The sequence below is a fragment of the Botryllus schlosseri genome, chromosome 9 (genome assembly GCF_051294905.1).
Source record: "Botryllus schlosseri isolate E-star chromosome 9, Bs_hap1, whole genome shotgun sequence".
Taxonomy (NCBI): Eukaryota; Metazoa; Chordata; class Ascidiacea; order Stolidobranchia; family Styelidae; genus Botryllus; species Botryllus schlosseri.
This window is the reverse complement of record NC_137244.1, coordinates 16,472,965-16,498,269: the sequence shown is the minus strand read 5'-3', so window position 1 is coordinate 16,498,269 and position 25,305 is coordinate 16,472,965. Positions and strand designations below refer to the sequence as shown.

The following is a 25,305-nucleotide window of genomic DNA, read 5'->3' as shown; positions in this document are numbered from 1 at the left end:
CGGTCCTGTCAAATCAAATTGACAGCATGGGGCATTATTGAATATTACACAGGGCTTACTATAAGAAGGCTATCCAAAAATGAATTATTTAAAATGGGAATCCAAATAGCAATATGACACTTCAATCATTGCGTTCATTGCAATTGTGGATAATAATCCAAATTATTATACTTTTTACTGCAATACGGTATTGCTGTTACCGCTTGTGTATACTTCTATATTATGTCTACAATCTGAGGCTCCTCAGAGGCGTCTAAAATATCAATGAATTATCCACAGATATAATAAATATATATTCGATATCAGCATATCAAAAATTTTAGTGTTGAAATATCGCAATATTTGTAGTCATATTTTCATCCCCGATTGCGTTACTTGGCAGATTTGAAATAGAATTTGTCGTGTAGGCTGTAGATCTATTAGGCTTAGGTTACTGTACTCGGTCGGTGGTCTTTGAGTTTAAACACCCCTGGTTTGTAGCAGAATATGCTACCATCATAAATCACATATATAGAATTTATTTACGATCCAACATCTTCTCACGAGGTGAAAATATTAAAAACTTAAACGCAATTTTACAGCAAACAATAATAGGAAGCATGGGTATCAAATTTGGTCAACGCATAGCGAAAGCGATAAGAAATGAAAACAAAACAAAATAGCTGTTTAGCCGAGCATTGGAACTCGTTGAACTTGTGTGGCAACAGTAAGCGCTCTCTTGGACGTTAGACGTCATAATCTCCGAAGTCACCAGTCGGCCTTGGAGGCATTGGTAGCCCGGCCACAATTGCTGGTTCGGATTGCAGCTGTGCACCATCTTCACGAGGTGACGGTCGTCGTGAAACCATCCCCACATGTCGCTTTTGTAGCTCGACTGGATACAAATTATAATATATAATGTTTAATATTGTGTGGTAAATGAGTTGCGAACCATTAATATAACGGTATCTAACTATGGCCAACAACTAACAATGGTGACCACCGGCATTGATTAGTTTGCTACGACGCAGGTAGGGCTAATATATAGTAAGGGCTTTTAGCACAATATTAGTCATAATGCCGCCACCATTGAGAAAAAGCCTTGAACCAGAACAAAGTCCCATTTCACATTTTTAAAAAACTGGTAACAGGTGGAATACTTGATCCATCGACACTAATAAAATTACATTTATGGCGGATACGAACAATGAACGTAACGTAACTCAGAAGTGATGAGGTTGAAATTACAGAATCCACATAAGCGCCATTTATGACCTGAGTGTTTCTACTACATTCTGATATTTTATCGTTATTTCATACGGCCTCCTTTTTTCGTGTTGTAGGCCTACAATATGAATTTCATTGACCGCGGTGCAAAAGGCCGTCAGGCGATAAGCGCCAAATCATTTTGTTCAATAAACAACAACATCACAATCTCACCTTATCCCACACCCGGTACATTTCTTCCAGCGTACATATGTGATGACCTATTTCGTTACATCCGATTTTCGCTTGCGTGAAAGTACTGTAACGAGGAATCGTTTTCAAACCCTGCCTAGCATTTCCTCGTACCCTACATGCAAGCTTCTGGTATTTGCATGTACAAAACAATGTACAAGTACACACCTGTATCTGCGGTCCGTAATGTTCGCGCCTCTCATTACCGCGCAGCAATAGCCTTTCAAATACGCCGATTGCTGTACGGGTGCGTGACCAACGACACCGTTATGGCATTTAAAACCCTGCCATCTCACATCACCTGAAATATATGTATAAAATATAAATGCTAAAATCTTTGCCATCACTTGAATACGGCTCGATTGCTCATGCTCAATTGCTCATTCGTACATATTTGATTCAGCTTCAGCCATATCGTGACTTACAATTCTTGTCACATCAAAATATAAGATCGTGATACAGAATCGGCGGAGCCTTGCCTCGTTGTGCTTAGTATTATAATATGGCGATCAGTTGCTATGGCCTTGTACACCAGGTCGCTACGGTTCCAATTCTCTGCCGACGAGTAGAATTGGTTTGTATGTGGTGCGTATACCAACGGTTCCAAAACAGGAAAGAATTTCTCCTGGGGAATCATCGTTACTTCATGTGGAATTTCACGAAAATGAATTATAAATTTTTCCTAATTGTATATCCGCATCATAGTTTCCATTACAATTTCTTGGAACTCGAGTAATGTCCAACCGTATGCTATAATAATCAGTATAAACGCTCTTCCGTTCATTCAGTGGGCGGGGATCGAGTCCCTATTTTGGGATATAAAATTCGATATTCAGTTTAAAAAAATCATTGCAAGGTTAATCAATTTCGCCGCTTGTAATCAAACAATTGGTTGCGCTTTGAGCTGTTTTGCCCGACGTGCATAATGTCTTTCCGCGGGCTGTAGTTCTCATCGGTTGAAACGACGGGGTGCGACCAACTTTTCCATCTCACAATGAAACACTTTTGTAATGGCGAGTTAGCTTCTGTAAATTGCGGTTTGCAGATCGATAGTTCATTTATTCTCAAGGAGAATTCAGAACATGAAAAATTGCATTCGGTTTATATTTTTAGTCGTGAAATTTTCCACGCAGTTTACGAAAATTCTTTTTTCATGGGATCCCAAGAGTGAGAGAATGCAAGAGATAGTATACATCATAATGCTGGTATAGTTCGAATTGGCTACCTGCTTTGGGTTGTCTAAGACAATTTGTGAGCAAACGCCTTCAACAAATTTTCTGTATTTGACTTCCCATGATTCTTTCGGAAACCTCATATTAAACGTAAACTTGGGAATAACAATTTTTTATTTCTTGATGCGTAACTATATGCCTGTCTCAATTAAAGGTACTATAATTCACACCAGCTCGTGTGTAGGCTATAGCTTTCGCATTTTAATATCCTTCTTTTTCATATCTGTTACTCGACTGTCGCAGCGCAACCATAGCTTATTCGACGCGAAGTTGCCATGAGAAATAACAAGCTATTTTCTTATGGTTTTCTGAATCTTTTCGTTCTCCGTCATATTGGGGTAAGGGGTGAGTCGGGAGTCAAGCGTACCAAAATAGGGAAAGGGTGGCGTGTAGGAAAAATTAGGAAGCACTGGTTGTACGCGGACTGCAAAATCGGTCTTGATCACGAGGCCTTGCATCCTACTTAGCCATCACTGAGTGCAGTGGTACACCGCCACTATAAGTACAGTTTGATATTAACTTAGATTTGAGACCAACTACGGTATGACTTTGCTTTGGCTGCGTCGTTTAATGTGGTTAATAGTGTTTTGATCCATTAAATGTCAACCCGGTTCTCCTAGCTAGGATATATCTTGGCTTGAATATAAATACTATAAGTTATAAGATAATAATAGATGACCGCATGCGTCGATATTAATGACCTGCTGGACACTGAGTAGTTGTTTAAATATTCCTTAGCAAAAACTTTTACATACATGAATATTTAATCAGAAATTTGTCCACAAATAGTTTTCAATGTTTTTAAGATATCATTCGCAGCAAATTCAGATCGAAAAGAAGCCAGATCATTTAGTTAAAACCTGTCAAATTAATGTGCTGCCTTATCCATTATATATTTATGAGGATGGGAAAGAATTTAACAAACACCTATGGTTCGTAAGACGAACATGTGAGACCGAAATAGTTCGATCCGAAGCAGCACAAGTTTAAATGAAGCCTATATATTGGCTTTAGCGATTGGATATGATTATCCAATATTGCTAAATGATTATAATGTGTCGTTCTAACGTGATGATGCGTTAGCTGAAAAAACAAAATGATATTTATTTCAGTTGTAATAAATTGTAACAACTGTCTGTCAAGTTTGAAGTTATTTTTAATTGCTATCAGCGCTCCAGTGGAAGCTGAATACACAGAAATGTCCTGAAAACATGTCAAGCCGAACGCTATGACATATTACGTCCAGACATACGCACTCTAGGGTTGCATTTAAAACAAAAATCAATTCAAAACAAACATGTTTACAACAAGGCCGTAATTTAAAACATGTTGTTTATTGTTTTTTTAAAGCCATGACGTCACGAATATTCAATTGTGACGTCATAGTGGATTGACATTGACAATTGAAAAGATAGGGTAAATATAGCTCCTTTGACGAAATATTTGTACTATTAATGTTAAACCGACTATTCTGAGGGTTCCAACCATCCCATATCGATGTACGTCAGCTATATCGGGTGGTAATTGTCCGTGGGTCATACAACATGTTTTTGGAAAGTATTACACAATCATGGCATAATTTTACAACTTAAAAAAAAACGTTTTTTTTAAAAGGCCTTTGTTTAAAACACTGTTTAAAACATGTGTTTCAAAATACCGTTTGTTTTAAATGCAACCCTACGCACTCAACTAATGAGATATTGGGGGAGTATAATCGTTGTTTAAAGGAATATTTTGGATTGGCTAGATTCTTCCCTCTGATCAACTACTATACAATATTTCAATATCCGATGTACCACCTCGATACATTTTATTCAGCTGTCTTCATTTGTGATATTTGAAATGCATATTATATGTCGTAAGTAAAGAGTATGGGCTTTTTAAATATTTTATGTATATAATCTGCATCGTGTACGTTTACGTGTCACCATACGAGGAAAATTTTGGAGGGCAGTATAAAATGTTTTGGGAAACGACGACGTTTAAAAATGACGTAACGCCACCAATCCGTCGTGGCATAGTGGATACATATGGGCCTTACAACCCCATGACTACCCCGGCGAGATTAATATTGTTTTACAATGCATGCGACTGGTAAGGATTTTTTATACAGGCTACAGGAAATCATTGAAAATGGCAAATATTATTTCATTAGGTCTGCCTCTGTATTGATCAATTTCAAGATTGGATTGTGTAGTCCAGTGGTTCTTAACCTTTTTTCTTCCAGCGCCCCCTTTCAAAAATTATCGTGCTCCAGCGCCCCCCAACTTCATATTGTAAGGAATGTAATAAAGACAATGAGTAATAGGGAGGGCCGTAATAGCACTTCGTCAACCCCCCTAAAAACGATTGCCTTGCGCACCCATAGCGTGATAAACTGAACCTCTGAGGGCTTCGCCCCCACGAACCCCATATCGTGATTTTGATGGTCAGCAAAGTTTGTGTGGCCTGGTCGCCCTAGGTACCAAAATTTTCTATAATGCATGAATGGAAAGGTGGTAATTACATATATAACTCGCTATAAACTTTTTATCCTCTCAGCCCACGTAATCAGATTTACCAGTAGCACTGAGTGAGCTGTTGTATAGGAAAATAAAGGGCACGTAATTGATAATTAAACATTTTCGGGCGTGCCCGCAGGTACAATTATTCGTTACCAGGGCCGTAACAGCACTTCGTCAGCCCCCCTCCAAACAAAAAACGTTGGTCCAGGGCCCCCATCGGGTGATAAACCAAACTTCCGGGGGACTTCACTCCCAGACCTCCATTAGGCTGTCCGCTATTGGCTGATAGCCTATTAGGTATCTACGTTAGGTGTCCATTTACTGAGGCAGCTATGTTCACCTAGTCGCGCGAAGCGCGAAAAATTTCACTAATTAATGATTAAATTGGTCAATATCATCGGGTATTGCATGTAAATTGAGATCAATTTTTATCCTCTCTCTGCTCATGTAAACACATTTACCGGTAGAGCTGAGTGAGGTGCAATGTTCCCTCTAAGCTGCGCACGTGCGCAGTGCTGACACGGTCTCTGCGCACAGGAAATCTACGTTGCGCACAATAAATCCGAAGTTATTACCTTTTTTTAGTCGTTACACACTGTTGTCCAAGGGTCAGCGCAATGAGCTGTTGAGTGTGCGCAGACTCATCAAAACTTAAAGCGAACATTGTGAGGTTTCTTAAAAACTGTAGGGCCCGTTACTACTAATTAAACATATTCGGGCAGGCGAGCCCGTTGGTATGACTTCGTTGCATGATGTTATTTCGTGACCCCCTGTCTGCAATATCAAAAAATATAGAATTGCTCAACGGGGATATCGCCCAACAGGAAAATCCCTGTCGCCCAATCGTACTTAACTAAAAGACGCACCAATTTCAGATTGGTATTTCCTCACTGATATATAATTTTTCCCTGCCAGATGGAATTCGTCTTCTGGAGTTCAGATTGCCAAGACAGGAACATTCGGTGTCAGTCATTTAGGCGCCCATGGACAATTAAACCTATATGTATTTTGAAGGCTATATTTAACGAAGTTTTCGGTGTTAATTTGCCCTGAATACTCATTAAGGATAAGTCCTATCACCACATCATCTACTGCGAAGCCATTTTTTCTCCAGCGCCCCCCATACCGCCCCCCTGAGCCCAGCGCCCCCCATATCGCCCCCTGAGCGCTTCCGCCCCCCTTCAAAGTCGCCAGCGCCCCTGGGGGGCGCTGTGGGCAAGGTTAAGAACCACTGGTGTAGTCGGATTACAATTGTACACTGTGGACAGATATAATTGTGTATCTCGCCGATTGCCGACATGGTGTATGGTGCAAATCGGGTTACGGATGATTCCTGGTACCTGATTATGATGCTTGCGCGCAAAACCCACTCCACCCCTGGGATTGGTGTGTTTGACTCGTTTACAACCATTTGAATATGTGCGTGTGCGTGTTTTGGTACTAGAAAATAGCGATTGCCTCATGTGAAACCATTACAACTCTCTTCAGCCGATGTAGGGCTGAAGCATAAGACTGGTAACACCAGCATGGAACTGGTTCAGAGGTCCTAACGTTTTTAGTGTACAGCCGTAAGTGTAAACCTTGTCCTAGGCCGGATCTCTACAGAATTTCTACTCTGGATCTCGGTAATCGCATAAGACAATCCATACCAGGTATGCAGTTTTTTATTTCCGCTGCTCTTCCCGGCGTTTCGAACCATCCCCACTCAATCGGCGGGAGCTCTCCTGCTGATGTGGCGGATTCCAGTTGCATTAAACTGCAGAGGACCTTGTCCTCGAAAGTACACGCGTCCGCCGCTTCTTCCTGGTAGCGATACGAGTCCGGGGTAATTGAGAGGATTAGGTTCGGCGGGGCTTCTGCGAATAGGCACCATGGTTTAGTTGCTAGATGGATCCGAACTGAGGTCGCACTGAGCTCTGATGAGACGTAAATAAGTAGATAATTGTGCGTCTATACCGGTCTCTTACATGCACCAAGACCGCTTTGCCTTTTCATCCGGTACTTGAGATATATTAGGCTGACTGTCATTTAACATTCCTTGTTGAATATTGTTATTCTTTCCCAATCACCTGCGCTGTATATTGGATGCACGATTGATAGAGGGTGAAAATGTGGCTATTGAGCTGCCTTTATTAGCGGTGTACGAAGGAAAAGCGATGGTTCTACAGGTATACATATATCCAATCGTTTAGTAGTGAATTCGGCACGCAGCAATTGGTTTGCATGTGCTATGGGTTGAGTGTTAGGGTAGGTTATGATTAGAGGCCGCCAAGTACAAGATTCAGAGTGCAGATTTCACGGGCACACATCCAACCACTTAGCCCGTACGTACCTTGTACTTCATACACATTACCGTAATCCATTTCATCATCCGCATAACTGTATTGGTATTGATTGTCGTCAACCTCATCCTCGTACACTGGATTGAGCGACGTTTCTCTTGGGGAGTACGCTCCGTTTTGAGGTGGATTGTTTTGATACGGTGGGGTTCCGTCGTTTCCTAGTGGGTTTGAACCGGGTTGTTCCACATTCACACCTAATATACAGACGGGTTCGAGGTCGTCAGATTTGCTACGTAAGAAGAATTAGAACTCCTAAGTTATAGAAATACTTTGCTACTGACCGTACCATTCTTACATATCACAGAAGTAACATTCATACGCACCAGCATCTTGTGATGATTGAGGGGGCGGCTCTTCCTGGCCGTTATCCTGTGACGCCTCGTTCGATACTGGCATGAATGCAACGCGACCGTCGTTAGTCATAATTGGCTGGAAAACTACACTCGGCTCGTTGGGCGTTTGCCCTGGGTTTCGAACCGAAACTCCCGTGTTTGAGGATCCAGCCGGTTGGCTGCGGCCTGGACTGCTTCCGCCGCCGTTGTTGGATGTCGGTCTGTCGTAGTTATAAGCGAGCAGAGGTGTCAGTAACGAAGTACCTGTACTTTCTTGCGGTACCCCAGTAGATTTTTCCTATCTGCACTTTATACTTAAGTGGTTATATGTTACTAGCCTATCTCCACGTCTGCTTGAACATTTTTCAGGCAAAACTGCTTTTCATGATCTGTATTTTGAAAAGTATGAAGTGTTTTCGGGATACTTTTGCGTCGCGTTTAGAGTGAAATCGTAAGAATAACCACGCTGAATATCCCCTATATTTCGGTGAATGAAAAACAATTCGGAAGATTGTACGTATTTGTTGGGTCGTATTGGTTATTTTTCACTAGTCGAGAAGATGTATCTTGCGATATCAAACGTAGCCACCTCCGAATAAATTTTAAAATTGTGCGACCCCAATCAAATATTCTTACTTGAGTAGTTTTAATCGCTCCTTCTACTTGTAATTAAATGGAAATTTACGGCGTTATTTAAAATTCTTCTTTGACTGACTACTTTGCCACATATCTGAGTGAGCATGCAAATCGTTGACATTTAGCAGGTCTACATTCTATTATTAATTTAGAATTACCTGTTATTTGCTGTGCTTCCTCCCCGCGGTACGAATCGCGGCAAATTCTCGAGTGACGGGAGAGTTTGTGTGTCGCTTTCTGTGGGGTACAGTCATAATTCAGCTCAGTTAACGAACTCGAACCTGGTATAATTGTGATCGCTTTCATGCAGTGCGGTTGTTTGTGGCTTCACCAGTCAGGTCAATCCTTTAAACTTGCTGTCCGGTACCAACTCGTGTATATATTTCAAAGTCACTAACATTTTGTCATATTATCGATGATGGCATAATACCATTTAATAAATGCTGACGAGTGCCAGTGATGAGTAATCAGTGATGGAGATTTCATAAAAGATGAACCCATTAAGGGGCTAAGCTACCCCTCGAATTGCAAAATCAGTCATACACCTATAACTTCGAAAACAGGGAATCGATCTTTCTGAAATTTGCACGCAATGTGCTTCAGTGGATATTTTAACATTGGTTAAAATTTTGTGTGAAACGTCCTAATATTTTTGACGTTCACCGTGTTTCCGTGATTTTTGAAATCAATTTTAGAAAAAGTTTTCGCAGGAAAATTTTCTGATGAAATTTTTTCACGGTGCGTTTTATAGATTCTTATTACTCCAAATTACGGACTCAAAAGGATTTTTGATCATAATTTAAGTTCTTTCAGGAAAAAAGTTTTTGTTCCGATTTTTTTTTTAAAATCGCAAATTTTTGATTTCGATGAACCGAAATGGAGGTAACCCTTACCTAAAAGAAAAAATAAACCTTTTCATCCTGTTTAGCATCCCAAGGCACTTCAAATTTTCACGTTGATAGGACCAGTTTTTCTGCCTCAAATATTATTTAAGGTATCGAAAACCAAAGTTTTGAGAAAAACGCCATTTTATTTTCTAAACATGTAAAACGCGCAGTAATATTTGAAAAAAGCCAATTTTACACAGTTGCGGAACTAAAAAGCCCCAGGAGAATACGTTTTTCCTTCTTCCTTTTCCAGTCGTTTGTTTTTTATGGATTCTTCAATTCTCGTCCGCTTGCGGGATGCGTTAGTTTTTTTGAGTTGTCTAGCATTCATTATGCGGCGAGTGTCTTTTTCCTTGACGTAGCTGTGGGAGCGTGGTGACATCACCATGCCAATGCCAGCACCTTGACATAGTATTGCAGATGCTCCCATGTTCCATTCCACAACACAGTCCGCAACAATACTGTCAAGGTATTTCTTACCAATGAACAGGGCTTTTGAGCACCTGTTCCATACGGTGCTATGGAGTGATTCATTGGCGTTTTGTGTCCGAAGGTCCATGCATCTTTCTAAAAACTCCACATTCCCCAGTTTGTCAAATTTGATTTTGAGTGCTTGAAACATTTTCTCCGTCAACGGTTTGTGAGATTTGTCTTCTGGCCATTTTATCGGGCCTGTTACTCCTGCTGCTCGGGCCTTCAGGTAATAACACCAACTGTTCCTTCATTCCCAAGTATTTTCGATTTTTGGAATTCGCTGACGCGAGCATATGTCTTTGGTCAGGACAGCCATGTCTGCTATAATCACTTTTTTATTTATTCGAAACCCTTTGGGCGCAGAGGATGACCTGCGTGTTGGACTATTACTCCAGCTAAGACGAAGCCCTATAATTTCAAGTTCCACTCGAAGACCAGAAGAAGACCAGCAGCAACATGCATCACATTAGACCACTCATTAATATGAATAAATCGAAGATAATGAAAAAATATTGTATTCGTTATTCCTTAAATTTAATAAAGCAAACATTTTGTTATCAAATCATTTTCATTTTATTGCGTTATGTCAGATTAGGGTTGCATTTAAAACGAAAATCTATTAAAAACAAACATGTTTAAAACAAGGCCCTAATTTAATACATCTTTTTTGTAGTTTTTTTGAAGCCATGACGTCACGAGCATTCAATTGTGACGTCATAATGGATTGACATGGACAATTGAAAATATAGGTTAAATATAGCTCCTTTGACGAAATATCTGTACTATAACTGTCGAACCGACTTGAGGGTTCCAACCATCCCATATCCATATAAGTCAGCTAAATCGGATGGTGATTGTCCGGAGGCTCATACAGCATGTTTTTGGAAAGTATTTACACAATGATGGCATAATTTTACAACTTGAAAAACAATTTTTTTAAAGGGCCCTGTTTAAAACACTGTTTAAAACAGAGGTCTCAAACTCAAATGTGCTCGCGGGCCAATTTCCTAGTTTTGATAACGCCGCGGGCCGCAGCAGCATCAATAATTGGGATATTCAATGGCCTTATTTGACGGGACCTTACAGACAGGCATTCCACAAACATCGTGGAAATGTAATTTACTATTGTACTATTAACGCTTGGCGAGGAAAAAATCACATTTTCAAATATTTGAATAAATTTTTTTTTGTGCCGGGCAGAATATTTTTAATCATTCAGTTATAGAAATCATGTGAGAGAATGCATCATGACGTCGTAAAACTGTGGAGTTATAATATTGCAACAAGTGAACCTTTGACTTGCAACAACTTTATTTAGAATATTTTAAAATCTACTGAGCATATGAGCGGTGTAGCCTGATCCTGGTTTTCATATATAGTCGTGATAAGTATAGGCTATTGTTACTGTCATTGCCAAACTCAAATTAAATGAGCATAAGATTTTGCCTTCGATATATCCATAACAACTTAAATATAATCATTATTGAGCCATAGTAATAACATTGCTTCTTCACCTTTTTAGCGATCGTAACTCTTGTAGGATTACCAAGTCATCATACCGAGTCGCAAGTCCTTGTCCGATTTCAGCGTTTGACATGACTCAACTCGAGTCATTTTTATTTCATCACCCAGTCAATCCGAAATAGAGTAATTTTACGACAAGGTCGCACCAAACCAAATCACAATTTTCAGTCACGTATCATCAACGGGTCACGTTTTATCACCATGAACTATGTGACGTAATAGCTTATCTTCTACCACATGGTAGCTTTTAAAAGTGATGTGTTAGTGAAGTTTGTTGAGATTTCCGTGATTTTTATAGTAGTTTTAGCGTGAACTTTAAGTTCTTATATCTAAAAAAGATATATGGCACTTGAATATATTGTTGAATACTTAAAATTCCAAAATGCCGTCGCGGGCCGTGTGTTTGAGACCTCTGGTTTAAAACATGTTTTGAACTAAGTGTTTTAAAACACCATTTGTTTTAAATGCAACCCTATATGTCCAATTGATGCAGATCGAATTGTTCTCTGACTAGATCACACATCGGATCCTCGCAACCAATGTTCCCATTTAAGCTACGCACGTGTGCAAATGCGCAGTGCTGACACGGTCTTTGCGCACAGCAAATCCAAGTTGCGCACAAAAAATCCGAAGTGATGACTTTTTTTAGTCGTTACGCACTGTTGTCCAAGGATCTGCGCAGTGAGTTGTGGTGAGTCTGCGCAGACTCGTCAAAAATTAGAGGGAACATTGCTCGCAACTCCAACATAATTTAGGGATCCGCGCTAAATGATGTTTATGAACCCTTGGTCTGCCCGAAGGTTTTTCAGTATTTTCAGGCTAAGAAATACTGAAGAATCACAATAATCTTATGAATTATCCAACGAAATTTAAAAATGACAACTAAATATACAGTACAGCAGATAATAAAAACAAAACTTCTCGCGATGCCTATAAATACTTCGTCAACAATGACCTAAAACGATGACCTAATTATTCATAGTAGAGATCCTGTACTCACCCAAGGGCAGCCCAGGCGCTGCGCGTGGAGCAGTGGCAGATCTGTTACGTAGTGGCGACATGCCCGGTCGGAAATACGGCGGCAGATATCTCACCACAGGCCGCCTAGTCACTCGCCCTGCCGGGGCTGGAGTGTTGGCGGGTTCCGCTACCGCAGCATTGTAATCTAGAAGCAAAACATCGCATGTGAACTTTCGACACCATATCTCTTCCTGGTAGACTGTTAGAGCATCATAACGGAATATCATTGGACGAAATAGTAGAGATCATAGTCAACTGTGACCTAACCAGCTCAACGGACGGCACAAATACTGTCCAAGAGAGGGAAACAGCATCCGATTTATGTAGGTCGCGAAATCATACAAATGCTTACTGACGAACCAACGCAGACGCTGTTGATTTCGTTACGACAAGGCACTGCAATCTATTTCACAAATGTGTCATATAATAATAGATGTTATCAATATATCCGCGAGACATATTCGCTTAGGTTTTTATTTAAAATTGCGAGTGAGAAGCAAAATAGGGAGGCGCCAGATTGAGAATGTTATTAGGTTGAGAAATTCGTGATCATATATAATATACGGAGAGCTTACCATACGAAAACACATGAAGCTTGTCTCCCTGAGGAACAAACACCTCTGGATACGAATCCCCATCAATGTCCCGAATGAACGGGATTCCGATCATACCCACGCCTGCTTTCAACTGTAAAAATATAGCGATTGACCGAAAGCCGGATCGGTATGCGTGCATATGCAGGGAAGTGTTGTTTTATCTTGCTCGATTTCTTACCGCAGACTTGATGTAGCTCCACCCTGTTCTTGCCGGTTTGGGCGTTAAAATATACAATAGTTCTTGTCCAGCTCCGGAAAGAAAAATGCTCGGCCTGTCCGTCCTATGAAAATATATCGAGGTACAGCGTCACCGGCTACAAGGATTGTGGCCATCGGCCCCTTTCTTTGAAACAACAATGTAGTGACTACGTACATTGTAGTCTATGGTAAATGCTTTCATTTATTTATCTTCGATTAGGCCTACATCCAAAGCGGATATTGTCGGATTTTCTTCTTGGCCGAAGGCGCATTGATATTTTTTGTGATACGGTCGGATGAGTCGTATCGGATCCGGAGTGGCGCAAGTATGACTGCTGTGACTGCTAATGACGAGCTGATATAGTGATGACGAGGGGCCGGATTGTATATTGGCTGGAATCGAATCGCAGCTGGAGTTCATTTTGAAAAAAAGAACAGGATGGACTGGAAATAGGGAATTTGTCATATATGAACCGGTCTCGATTACAACAGAAAAAAATGTGACCAGTATAACACTACAGACACCTATCCATCAATCGGCTGTATGATTTTTCGATTATACCATATAGGCCTACTATGGTCAATTACCACAGACCAATGATATGTGACATTGCTTATTCGTATGGTTCCGATCCCCTTTGGAGAGCGGCTCACTTTCGTTCTACCTCTATCGCTATGATTATGCGAGTCGCTGCCTATACGATGCTTGTACTATGTGACACAACGTCGCCAAAATCAAACAACAGCTGTTATGAATTAATAGCCTGCATGTAACTTGAAAAGAATATGTAGCAGATCGTTTGGTTTCTATATTAAAATAATACACGTATGTGCACTACAGTCATCAGTATAATGAATATTCCTTACTTTCCCTTCCACTTATTTGGCCAGAAGGCAGTCGCTTTTCCGGGACTATAGTCTCCTTGAAATCCAGCCGCTAGCACTCTCCTCTTCCAGATTTTATTCTGCACATCGTTCGGTACTTCGTACCCCAATACGTGACCTCGCGAATTACCGATACTGTAAAGGTAAACGGTTGGGCATCAAAATACTTGTAGCAATACAGATGCAGTCAATCAATACTTGACAGTGGTCGTCAACACGTCTGGTCTTCCGTCTCTATTGAGGTCCACGTATTGTACATCGTAGAACTTTCCATAATTGTCAACCACACGATGCCGTATCATTTCATCGTTAACCCAAAGATTTTTGCGATCTGGCGCGAAAAACATTGTTAACTCAATTGAATTGATAAATTTATTAATAAACTGATACTCAGTCAACGAATGATTCAATTCAATTCAAGTTATTGCTAACAATTTCGTCATTTCAATGCACCTCAAGAATGCGATACAATGAAAGATAGGAAGACGTAGAAACGACCTGGAGTAGTCTTCGAAATCAGATGCCCATCTGACCAAGGCGATGTAAAAAGTGAGTTGCAAAAGCCGCTACTTTACTCGCGACCAATGGAATTGGCAAAATACGATGATCGTCCGGTTGAATACAGTTAAGAACCGCTAAAACAGTGGCGTTAACGACGATATAAGTTGGCATATTTCATGCTACCAGTGATTTAGTCGTAATCTGGCGTTAGCCCTGCATACGGATTGTGAGGAATACAAAGATAGTTAATTGGAAACGCGGACGTTGGAATTTGGTTTATTAATATTTTACAGAGAGTCCGGTTTCTTTCATGTCTTGGGATCCATTGGGTGGGTCGAAAGTGACACAGCAGTGTGACCATAGATATTTCAATTACATATTTGTGCTACTAATGGCGTTTTCGCTTCTGTGAATTACTACTTTTTGGTCCATATTTGAGTAAAACACTGAATTTAGTGTGCACTTTTTGCCTTCTTGAAGTTGGATGTCAATTTCACCGACTTGTAACTATAGTGGTAACTAGAATAGAACCACAGCGCCGTAGTCGGGTGGTTATGATGGGCCTTTCCTGCACAAAAACTCTACATTTGTTACAAAAATGCTGGACAATATAAGAACTTTTCAATCTACTCAGAATTGCTTCGCGGTCTGAATGAAATCGTCTAGCGGGCCGGAAGCGACCCGCGGTCGTGACACCCCTGGCCTAGGCCCAGGTGTGTGTCTGATTTCAAAGACTATACTCCAAGTATTTTCGACAATCTTTTCATTGCATCGCAATTTTGTGGTGCACTGAACTGATAACAAAATTGCTGATAAACCGAACCGAGAGCTGGGATAGACATCGTTTTCTATTATGAGCCAAGCTCCCATACCATTTACTTGCGATTTGACGCTTTATTGAACCAGTTTACATCATAGTGTTTCAATAATCAACTACTACTCTAGATGAAAATAGCTAGGCCTAGGATCAAGCAGTTTAGCGGCCTCAACATGCCCCATGCTTTCGTATTCCCGTTCATTGGTATGGTACATGGGTACACACAAGCTATAACCGATGATCCGTGCGCAGCGTATTGTTATTGTTAGGGCTACATAAACTGTATGCACGGTACTAGTGTACTGTACATAAACTATATTGTACTGTACATAAACTGCACTTTACTGTAAAAAGATAAATACTTTACTTACGCATTGTCCAAACCAATCCCAAGGCGCTGAATTGCAGACTGGCTATGAGAACGTACGTCTTTCCTCCCTTCACGAATCCCAGGAAATTACCATCCGCCATCCCCTGATTTATAATATGCTGATTCCACTTGTCCTGGCCTTTCGGTTGCTCGAACCACACCAATTGGCCGACTGCAATTGATCATTCATCAATGAGAATTACATCAAATCCTTACGGGTTGGACAAGCAAATAGCCAGCAGATATGCTATTTGTATCAATCGAATAGCATTGACCTCGTTCAAATTATGCGATAGACCTATAGTGCTCTGATGTCAACGTACAGTCCTACTACATAAAGTTTGGGTGGATAGAAGTATGGTTATGGTTATAACAGAGTTATGTATTGAAGTATGTATAATGTACATTGTATATGACATGGATCACACGCGCCAAAATTTCAATCAGGATGTAGGCTTACCACCATGGCTAAATCTTGTTTTACTGGCTATTATGAACGTATCATGACAAATCTGATGCCGTTATGATGCGTTACGCGTTGAAAGGGAAATGAATATCAGGGCATACGCTAACCCAGTTGTCCCAACTTATGCTAACCAACATAAACAATCAGACGTATGTTAAGCAAGTGAGATTGAGATAAAGAGGTTATATCTCGTAATCCTTACCGCCTCCTCGAAATCTTGCTGTTAAGCAATCCACTCGGCCATCCTTGTTCATATCCACCCACATCGATCTTTCATAATTCCACCCGGTATCGATTGTTATATCTTTCCAAACTAATGACGCAGTCATGTTGATGAAAGAAACGATCTGCTATAATTCGTATTCCGCTTCAACTTACCACTGTATGTCGTAGTGGGTCTGAGTACGTAAACTGCACCGGAAGTGTCGTTTGATCCCCACGTTGCCACCCAATATGTGAGTGCTTTGCTTCCGGAAAATGTGCTTGCTGAATCACGTAAGTAAGATCATTTGCCTCTAGAGCAGTGCTCTTCAACCTTTTTTGACGTGGTACACCCTTTTAACGTTTGCTCAAAACTCGTACACCCCTGTTCATTAGGGGTCTTCAAAAATGACTTATTCCTCAAATCGTACTGGCTACTTCAGGGGCAGGCAACATACGGCCCGCGACGGGATTTTGTCCGGCCCGCGGACAGTTTCCCGTCTTAGTTGATAATGTGGCCCGCCGGCCGGTGTCCCGTAAATACCGAGAAAACCAGTACCGAGAATGAACATCACCGAGAATGGACATTACCGAGAATGCAATGTAGGCATATTATGCATACAGGTCGTGTGCATGTGCATGGCGGCTTTGTCACATTCGGTGTCGATTCTCAGATATAAATTCAACGACAACGCCTTCTCAGTAAGTTATTCTTGGCATTGGCCGTTCTCGGCAATGTCCATTCTCGGTAATGGTTTTCTCGGCATTGATATAGAACCGTAAATGCTAATAATGCAAGTCTACTCGCTTCTACTTACTTACGCGTAAGCTCCACTCTCGCACGCTGCGCAGACACGCAAATAATACCATACAGTCACTAAAATTTGACGAAGTAAGCAAGTAGTGGGGAGTCTCCGCAGACTAGGGCCGCGGGGATTGTATACCAATACCGAGAAAGGACATAACCGAGAATGCGTGCGAGAGTGGAGCTTATGCGAAAGTTCGTAGAAGCGAGAAGACTTGCATTATCGGCATTTACGATGTATTCAACCCTAATAAATTGATATCTTGGTAAATTTGGGGTACCGGGCTTATCTAACGCCTTAAAATCTTAATTAAGGATCGCACCATGTGTTGATTGAATATGGCGGCGCCTGTATGACAATGGCGTTCTCAAATCCATATTGTCTTCGTCATTATCGACGAGAAATGGCTTCGAAATGACATTGCTGTCGTTACAATACATTCATTACATAATTTTCCCACATCCGGCCCGCCGCCTGGAGAAGTTGCCCGCCCCTGGGCTACTTGATAAAATTGTTAGGTTACCTAACTTAAGCCTACACACCAAATTTGGTTCAATTCCAACCAGTAGCCGTCTTTGCTACGGGAGAAGAAAGTTTCTATTTATTATATAAAAATAAATAACGAAAAATTTGAAATTTTTCTGTTCACCCCATGAAAGTATTAGGTTGTCTATAAAAACGATGTTCTTCAAATTTGGTTCAATTCCGACCAGTAGAAGCGGAGTTATTGCCGTCAAAAATTTGGATTTTAATAAAATAGTGTTTGGTCACAGAGTCTATTCGCAGCCAGTTAGGCCCCCGCCACGCAAATTGGAATTTATTTCGTGTCAGAGCAAAAACAGCATGACATTACGAACGATAATCAACCTAAATGTGACAGTATTGGGGAGAGAGTAGGTAAAGCTACTGTTGCAGAAGCGGTAATTCAGATCAGCGATGATAGCAGGCGCACCAGCCTACTGCGTATCAGGCCTGCCCCACACCACACACAGTCGATAATAGCACATGGGCTGCAAGAGATGTCAGTAACCTCAGATCGTATGCCGCTATACACAGTATATTGTCGCTAATTTACATCACTAATAATAAAATACTAAATTGCAAATGTATGGCGAAATATTGGACATACAATCGGCATTTTAAAACAAAAGGGTTCCGATTTCAACATGGAAGCTGTTTCGACTCTGGCTTGCTACGTCACTTCATTTATGTGCATTGCGGTATTTATTAACGTCGGGTAGGAAGTACGGATTCCAAAAGTCTGAGCTGTAGCGGCGGTTTCCTCAGAAATCACTAAAAGACAAATGACTAGCTGAACACATGTTTGTTAACTGCATACTATCCAACACCAAACGGAACCATTGGTCTGTTGCCGGCGGCTAAATGAAGAGAAGAAATATTTGCTTATGACATCACAATCAAGCGGTGTACACTGTACAGTATTACACTTGGGATAACATCGTACCATATTGCTCATTAACCTGTGCGTCAACCTGTACTGACCCATAAACTAGGGTCACCATATTTTTGTGAAGCAAATTCCGGACACTCTTAAGCGCCCACTAGCGGATTTTAAAATGAGGTGTATTACATTGACCGTCAATATGACGTCACAATAGCAAACCATTGCCCATCGACTGTATACACCAGGGGTGGGCAAACTTTTGAGCTCGCGGGCCGCATTTAACATCTGAATCCATTCGCGGGCCGCACCAAAACGCAATATTGGTATTTGATCATATATGAAGGACATGGCTCTTATATATATGCTTATTTAAAACAAACCAAACATTGCTTTGACGATATCGTACACGTGTCAGAAACAGTGGCGAGATTGTATAATCTGGTCGACCTCAATAACCAATGTGTCAAAACTATAGTGATGAAAGTCGGTTGTCCCGATTCTTAGAACAGGATTGAAATTTAAATCTATGAGCAGCGAACTGTTCATAGATTTACTAATTCAACTTTTGGTTTAGTTCCAGGACACATAATGCTGACAGCATCATAACCATGTTAGCAACAAACACGCTTCTACTGTGGGTAGATAAAATATAAATACCCTAATTCTACGCATACAGAGAAAGAATCGGATAGTTTGATGGCATGAAAGATGACGACTGTGGATGAGAGATTTTTGAATATGAAATTCATACTGAATACAAAGCAATTACTGAAGATTAGATGTAAATCGCGCGGAGCGCGAAAAAAATTTCATTCCAGCTCAGCTTCGCGGCCCCCTTCAGATGCTTTCACGCCCCAATGTTGGGGGGAGGGAGGCGAGCCCCCAGTTTGAGAATCACTGCCTTAGAATCATCATGTTGCAATATACTAATAAAAAGTTGCATTAATTCGATTTTTAGTAATCATTTTATCAATATTTTTAACAAGTTTCTTTTCACTCTCGCGGGCCGCACAAAACGGTGTTGCGGGCCGCATGCGGCCCGCGGGCCGTAGTTTGCCCACCCCTGGTATACACTATACAGGAATGGAGTGGAACATAGGTCATGGATTGGGCCATCTGTAATATGAGATCTGGTGATTGCTACTTGCTAGGGTCTACAATACATTCCTCTACGGGCCGGATGATATCATCTGGCGGGCCGTGTCTGGCCTGTCAGGATTGTGTTTGAGAGCCCTGCGGTTGGCGCGGTTATCTGTCTAAGTGTTTTAATCAGGTCCGAAAGAACATTTTTTCTCCCCCTCCCCCCTTCCACCCAAAAAAAGCACTGATCTTGGGGCCACCATAGGGTAGTCGATGTTACTTGTTGGGCACTTACTATATGCATTTGGCTGTTAAATTTTATGAATGAATTCTGTCAATAATATTGATTCTTCCATATATTAGGCCAGGGGTGGGCAAACTACGGCCCGCGGGCCGCATGCGGCCCGCAACACCGTTTTGTGCGGCCCGCGAGAGTGAAAAGAAACTTGTTAAAAATATTGATAAAATGATTACTAAAAATCGAATTAATGCAACTTTTTATTAGTATATTGCAACATGATGATTCTAAGGCAGTGATTCTCAAACTGGGGGCTCGCCTCCCTCCCCCCAACATTGGGGCGTGAAAGCATCTGAAGGGGGCCGCGAAGCTGAGCTGGAATGAAATTTTTTTCGCGCTCCGCGCGATTTACATCTAATCTTCAGTAATTGCTTTGTATTCAGTATGAATTTCATATTCAAAAATCTCTCATCCACAGTCGTCATCTTTCATGCCATCAAACTATCCGATTCTTTCTCTGTATGCGTAGAATTAGGGTATTTATATTTTATCTACCCACAGTAGAAGCGTGTTTGTTGCTAACATGGTTATGATGCTGTCAGCATTATGTGTCCTGGAACTAAACCAAAAGTTGAATTAGTAAATCTATGAACAGTTCGCTGCTCATAGATTTAAATTTCAATCCTGTTCTAAGAATCGGGACAACCGACTTTCATCACTATAGTTTTGACACATTGGTTATTGAGGTCGACCAGATTATACAATCTCGCCACTGTTTCTGACACGTGTACGATATCGTCAAAGCAATGTTTGGTTTGTTTTAAATAAGCATATATATAAGAGCCATGTCCTTCATATATGATCAAATACCAATATTGCGTTTTGGTGCGGCCCGCGAATGGATTCAGATGTTGAATGCGGCCCGCGAGCTCAAAAGTTTGCCCACCCCTGTATTAGGCCATTGTAAAATGCACCAACAGGTTGCACATCAGGTGATTTCCAGGCTTTTATGGTCGCGACCTCATTTCCCATTTGAAAATGTTCCGTGACAAAGCTCAAGACTTGATAAGCGGATTACTAAAAAAATTCAGCTTGCCCAAACTTATCTAACGGCCTAGGAAGTCAATTGCGTCCAACATCATCGCGATCCCCAGATTAAGGCGAACGACCACAAGATTTGGAACCCCTATCTCTGACCGAAGCATCCAATCGACCTTAACCAACTCTAGGAATATACCGTTATATCTTATAATTACGGTTACAATCAGACTTATTTCAGTAAGTGATGGTTTTATTTTGATTGCATTTTCGGCGAGAGTAGCACCAGCACCAGGTGCCCATATTAATATCATCATACGTTGCATTAACTCGCGCGCAGCGCGAAGAACAATTTTGAATATCGTAAATCTGCTTGAAAATAATACTGTTTATGTTGATTTACGAAAAAAAAATTGAGCCTGCTTGAAGCCTTCAAAATTCCGGACATTTAGGCATATTTTAGAAATTCCTCCCGGACGCAGATTTTTCAGTGAAATTCCGGACGTATGGCAACCCTACCATAAACCTGCATTTGTGATAGCTAGCCATCGGCTCATTGTAATTCGGATCTGGTACACCCCTGTACACCCCATCCGAGTGGTACACCCTTTGCAAATTCTGGTACACCCTAGGGCCTAGGGTGTACGACAACCCCGGTTGAAGAGCACTGCTCTAGAGTTCATCTGTACGAGCAGTAGGCTACCCTCCAACCTACTATTTTAGTAGTTCTTAAGGGAGTATTTAATTGGTCAACGTCGCCAATGTTGACGTGTATCTATTTAGTAAATGTCGCTAATGCCGCTCGGGGGCGAAAGTAGGATTGAAATGACTCGAGTCAGGATTTTTTTGGTGACTCGACTGGAATCAATCCTGGTATTGACTTGACTTGTACTCGAGTCATTGCCCACAACGTGGACCAAGTCATGACTCAAGACTGCATGTGATATCTTACGGCCTTATCTGGTACAAATCACTTGCAAGATCAAGGAGGCCGACGCTCGCAAAACAGACATCGGCAAATGTTTTCGATTTCGACCAGCCATAAAATTCATTACTCGGCTACTCAACTACTTCGACTATCTCGCTACATACGACGCGATTCTTGACTGGAAGACCAGAAGATTGACCACAAACGCAAATTATTTATAACTGATCATTAGGGCGTTTTTTTTTTGACACGTCAAAATTTGTCAAAATTTTGTCAAAATTGTTGTGTGAGGTCAATATTTGTCAAAATTTTTCATGAAGTCAAAAATTTTTTGACGTCTACATTTTGTTTGTATCGTAGATTTTGCACTGTTGATGAACTTATAATTTGATATTTTACCGCTCTTAACTTATTTTTTAGGCCTACCGTTGTAAACGGCTAATCGTCTTCTCATTGTGAATCATAAACGGTCAAATAAAACAAATAATAGGTAGACATGGTGTTATGGTCAACGTACCGCAATATCCTAACCGAAGAAAGATTTATTGTGCATTGCATCATTCTTATATTAAGAAGCGCATGATGAAAATTTGTGATGTAGACAACATTGTCAGAGTGAAGCAGCACGGTGTGCCACCAGCACCAGCAGTGTACGCACAACTTGAGTGTTGTCAGCCAACAACTGCTGCTGTTGAACGTCCTTGGCAAGCTTCTTAGTAAGGACGTGCACTTTCTACCCAAGGATGTAAGAAAGTATCTCTCGTTGTACTACAAAGTATTTTAATTATTCCTACCATAATACATATTGTAACCACTGAAATTCTTCATAGGGCCAGATTTCGTTAAAATATTGTTTTTTTCATGTAAAAAGTTGCCTGTTTCAAAGCCAAAAACGCTTTTTCAGGCCAAACTACTTCGTTAGGACGGTCACATCCGACAAGAAATTAAGATAAGTGGTACAATTTTAACACTATGTGGGAAAACACCTAATTTGCATACGTTAGGTCAAAATTTGGTCAAAATTCAGTTTTTTTAGGTCAAAAAAAGTCAAGATTTGGATTTTTTAGGACAAAATTTTCTCTTTTTTAGGCCAGAAAAAAACCGCCCCACTGATCATATTATTTACATTAGTAGGCCTACGTTGAATTTAATAAACGTCGAAGCCTTACATTCCAGTATCAGATTCGCGATGAAAACACACCACCGGACGTAGGTAGGCCTACGCAGACAAAAAGTAGGCACATTGATACAAAGTAGGATTTATAACAATACTTGACGCGAATCTCAACAGCAGTCTAGTTGGAATATTTGTTATTCATTTCATCGACATGATAACGACATCCACTCACAAGGAATGGAAGGAGCAAGGCAGAATAAATACACGTTGCCATTGACAAATTACTGTGGGTATTGTCGGCATTGAAACATCCTGACTCGAGTCATTACAACCCTAGTTTCGGTCCCCGAGCGGCATTGGCGACATTGTCAAAATAGATACATTTCGACATTGGTGACATTGACAAATTAAATGCACCCGGTTCTTAACCATTTTTTCGTTGACTATTGAAAATATTTCAGGCTTGAATCGCCCCGAATGACCAGTTGACCACTCGACTTATTGTATGTAGTATTATTCTAGCGCAAACCAGGCTACCATAAGAACTTAGGGCAGGCTACGGACTCGAGCCTATCGGGTTTGGGTCAAATATACAACACAGACACAGCTCGATTCCACTTCTGCGATTGGCGATACGGTGAATAGTGTTGGATTTTGCTATATGGCTTTTAGTGATTAGTAAATTAACTGAGATGCTCACATTGAATTCTATTTCGGAAGAATGGAGGAAATCCTTCACTTAGTTTCTTCATCATGTATTACAAACAAAATGACCCATTCTATAAGGTCCATGTGAGTCTTGTCATAACACTTAACTAGATGATACCTTGGTGTAGAATAGACAGACCGGTGATTGTTAGGCTATGAACAGTATTTAGATTTTAGATGAACAAAAATAAATTGACATTACTGATAATTACCCGGCACTTTTCCAACGGCTCGTGGATTTGGAATATCCTTATTGATAATTCGCGGCGTCATCCTGCTTGGCTGTCGGAACTTCCAATGAACATTGGTGACGGAACCGATGTAATATGGTCCCAGAATTATAAGATCTTTGCCGATAACCTAAGGAGTGTAACACACATACACATAACATCATTACATACGACACATACACTCTGTGGAGCAGAAGTAACAAGAACAATATGGACCTAAAACGGGCAATGCGGTAGCTTTAAGAAATGGGTTGTGCATGGAACGCCCATTAAAAATTTTCCTATTTGTTTTTGAAATGAATATATTCATTCATGCGCAGCGATCGTCAGTAAGGAAGAACTTATACTATTTCCTAACAATACATGCAGCAGGCAGTTTTTCCACTGGTAGTACACAAGTACACCTACACACCAATCCATCATAATAGGCTAATTGTTCTTCTGCCGTATGCCTATATTGAAGACTTGACTTTCGCGGAGAAAAGCATATATCGCTATAGTCGGCGAAAAGCTATAAATATGGAGCAGTAAAGAAATAATATTTATTGTTTTTATATATTATTACTTCCGCGATGACCATGGATAGAAGCTTCGCGGTCCGTCAATTTCAAGCTGCATAATCGTGCAATGTTGACTGTCTTATTTTGTAGTCATATTCATACATAAGTGCAGGATGCCGTAATTGCAAACCTCATTATAACACGCCCACGCCCAGCTCTTGCCCATGAAACAATGTCAGCTTTCTCAAGGCGCCATAATATACAAAATACAGAATGTTCATCAACATTGATTTGACAAAGTGAACCTTACTATGCTTAATAAATAATCATAGATTGTACTTTGTACAATATGTACATTTAAGTCTATTGATTGCGAGCAGCGTCTGTATATAGGCAGTATAGCCTATATTTAGTGGGTAAATGAGAACCCGTGCTGTCCGCGCCACGTCTTGCTTACCCGAATGAAAGCCTACAAATGAAACGAAGTATCTTACTTGATTAATGACTCATATTAATGTGGTATGATATGACTGATCTATATTTTATTACAATCGTATCGTAGAGACTAAAGTGACTAGCCGACATTTCGCGACCCATTTTATACCTTTACTGATACCGCAGATTTCGGCAGATCCATGGTGTACAGTCTCTTAGGTCCAAACGCACCGGAACATGTGTTCGTTATCCAAAACAGAGCGACGAGATTTGTTATGAGCTGCATATTACAAGTTGTTTCCTGTGCGTACTATCCTTTTCAAACCATAACGATGCAAATCCTTTAGCAGCAACTTGTAGTAGGCTGACGTTCGGCTATGTTCAAAACATATTAAGAT

The 25,305-nt window shown here is 40.7% G+C and overlaps 1 protein-coding gene and 2 long non-coding RNA genes across 3 annotated transcripts; 1 reads left to right on the top strand and 2 right to left on the bottom strand.

The window, feature by feature from the left end:
• Positions 1-498: 498 nt before the first annotated feature.
• Positions 499-25,305, bottom strand: LOC145447384 (uncharacterized). The gene is made up of 17 exons (XM_080325812.1): positions 25,077-25,305; positions 23,955-24,102; positions 16,600-16,707; positions 16,424-16,534; positions 15,757-15,927; positions 14,266-14,398; positions 14,050-14,202; positions 13,163-13,265; positions 12,964-13,075; positions 12,369-12,533; positions 8,642-8,720; positions 7,839-8,068; positions 7,506-7,709; positions 6,823-7,029; positions 1,606-1,738; positions 1,420-1,504; positions 499-874 (listed from the first exon to the last, which is right to left on the bottom strand). The coding sequence occupies exons 1-17, from the start codon at positions 25,191-25,193 to the stop codon at positions 617-619; spliced, it is 2,517 nt and encodes an 838-aa protein (XP_080181938.1). The 5' UTR covers positions 25,194-25,305; the 3' UTR covers positions 499-616.
• On the bottom strand, positions 18,265-20,655 carry LOC145447400 (uncharacterized). The gene is made up of 2 exons (XR_013917551.1): positions 20,535-20,655; positions 18,265-19,265 (listed from the first exon to the last, which is right to left on the bottom strand). It is a non-coding gene; the product is annotated as an uncharacterized LOC145447400 (long non-coding RNA).
• Positions 19,123-22,338, top strand: LOC145447401 (uncharacterized). The gene is made up of 2 exons (XR_013917552.1): positions 19,123-19,243; positions 20,513-22,338. It is a non-coding gene; the product is annotated as an uncharacterized LOC145447401 (long non-coding RNA).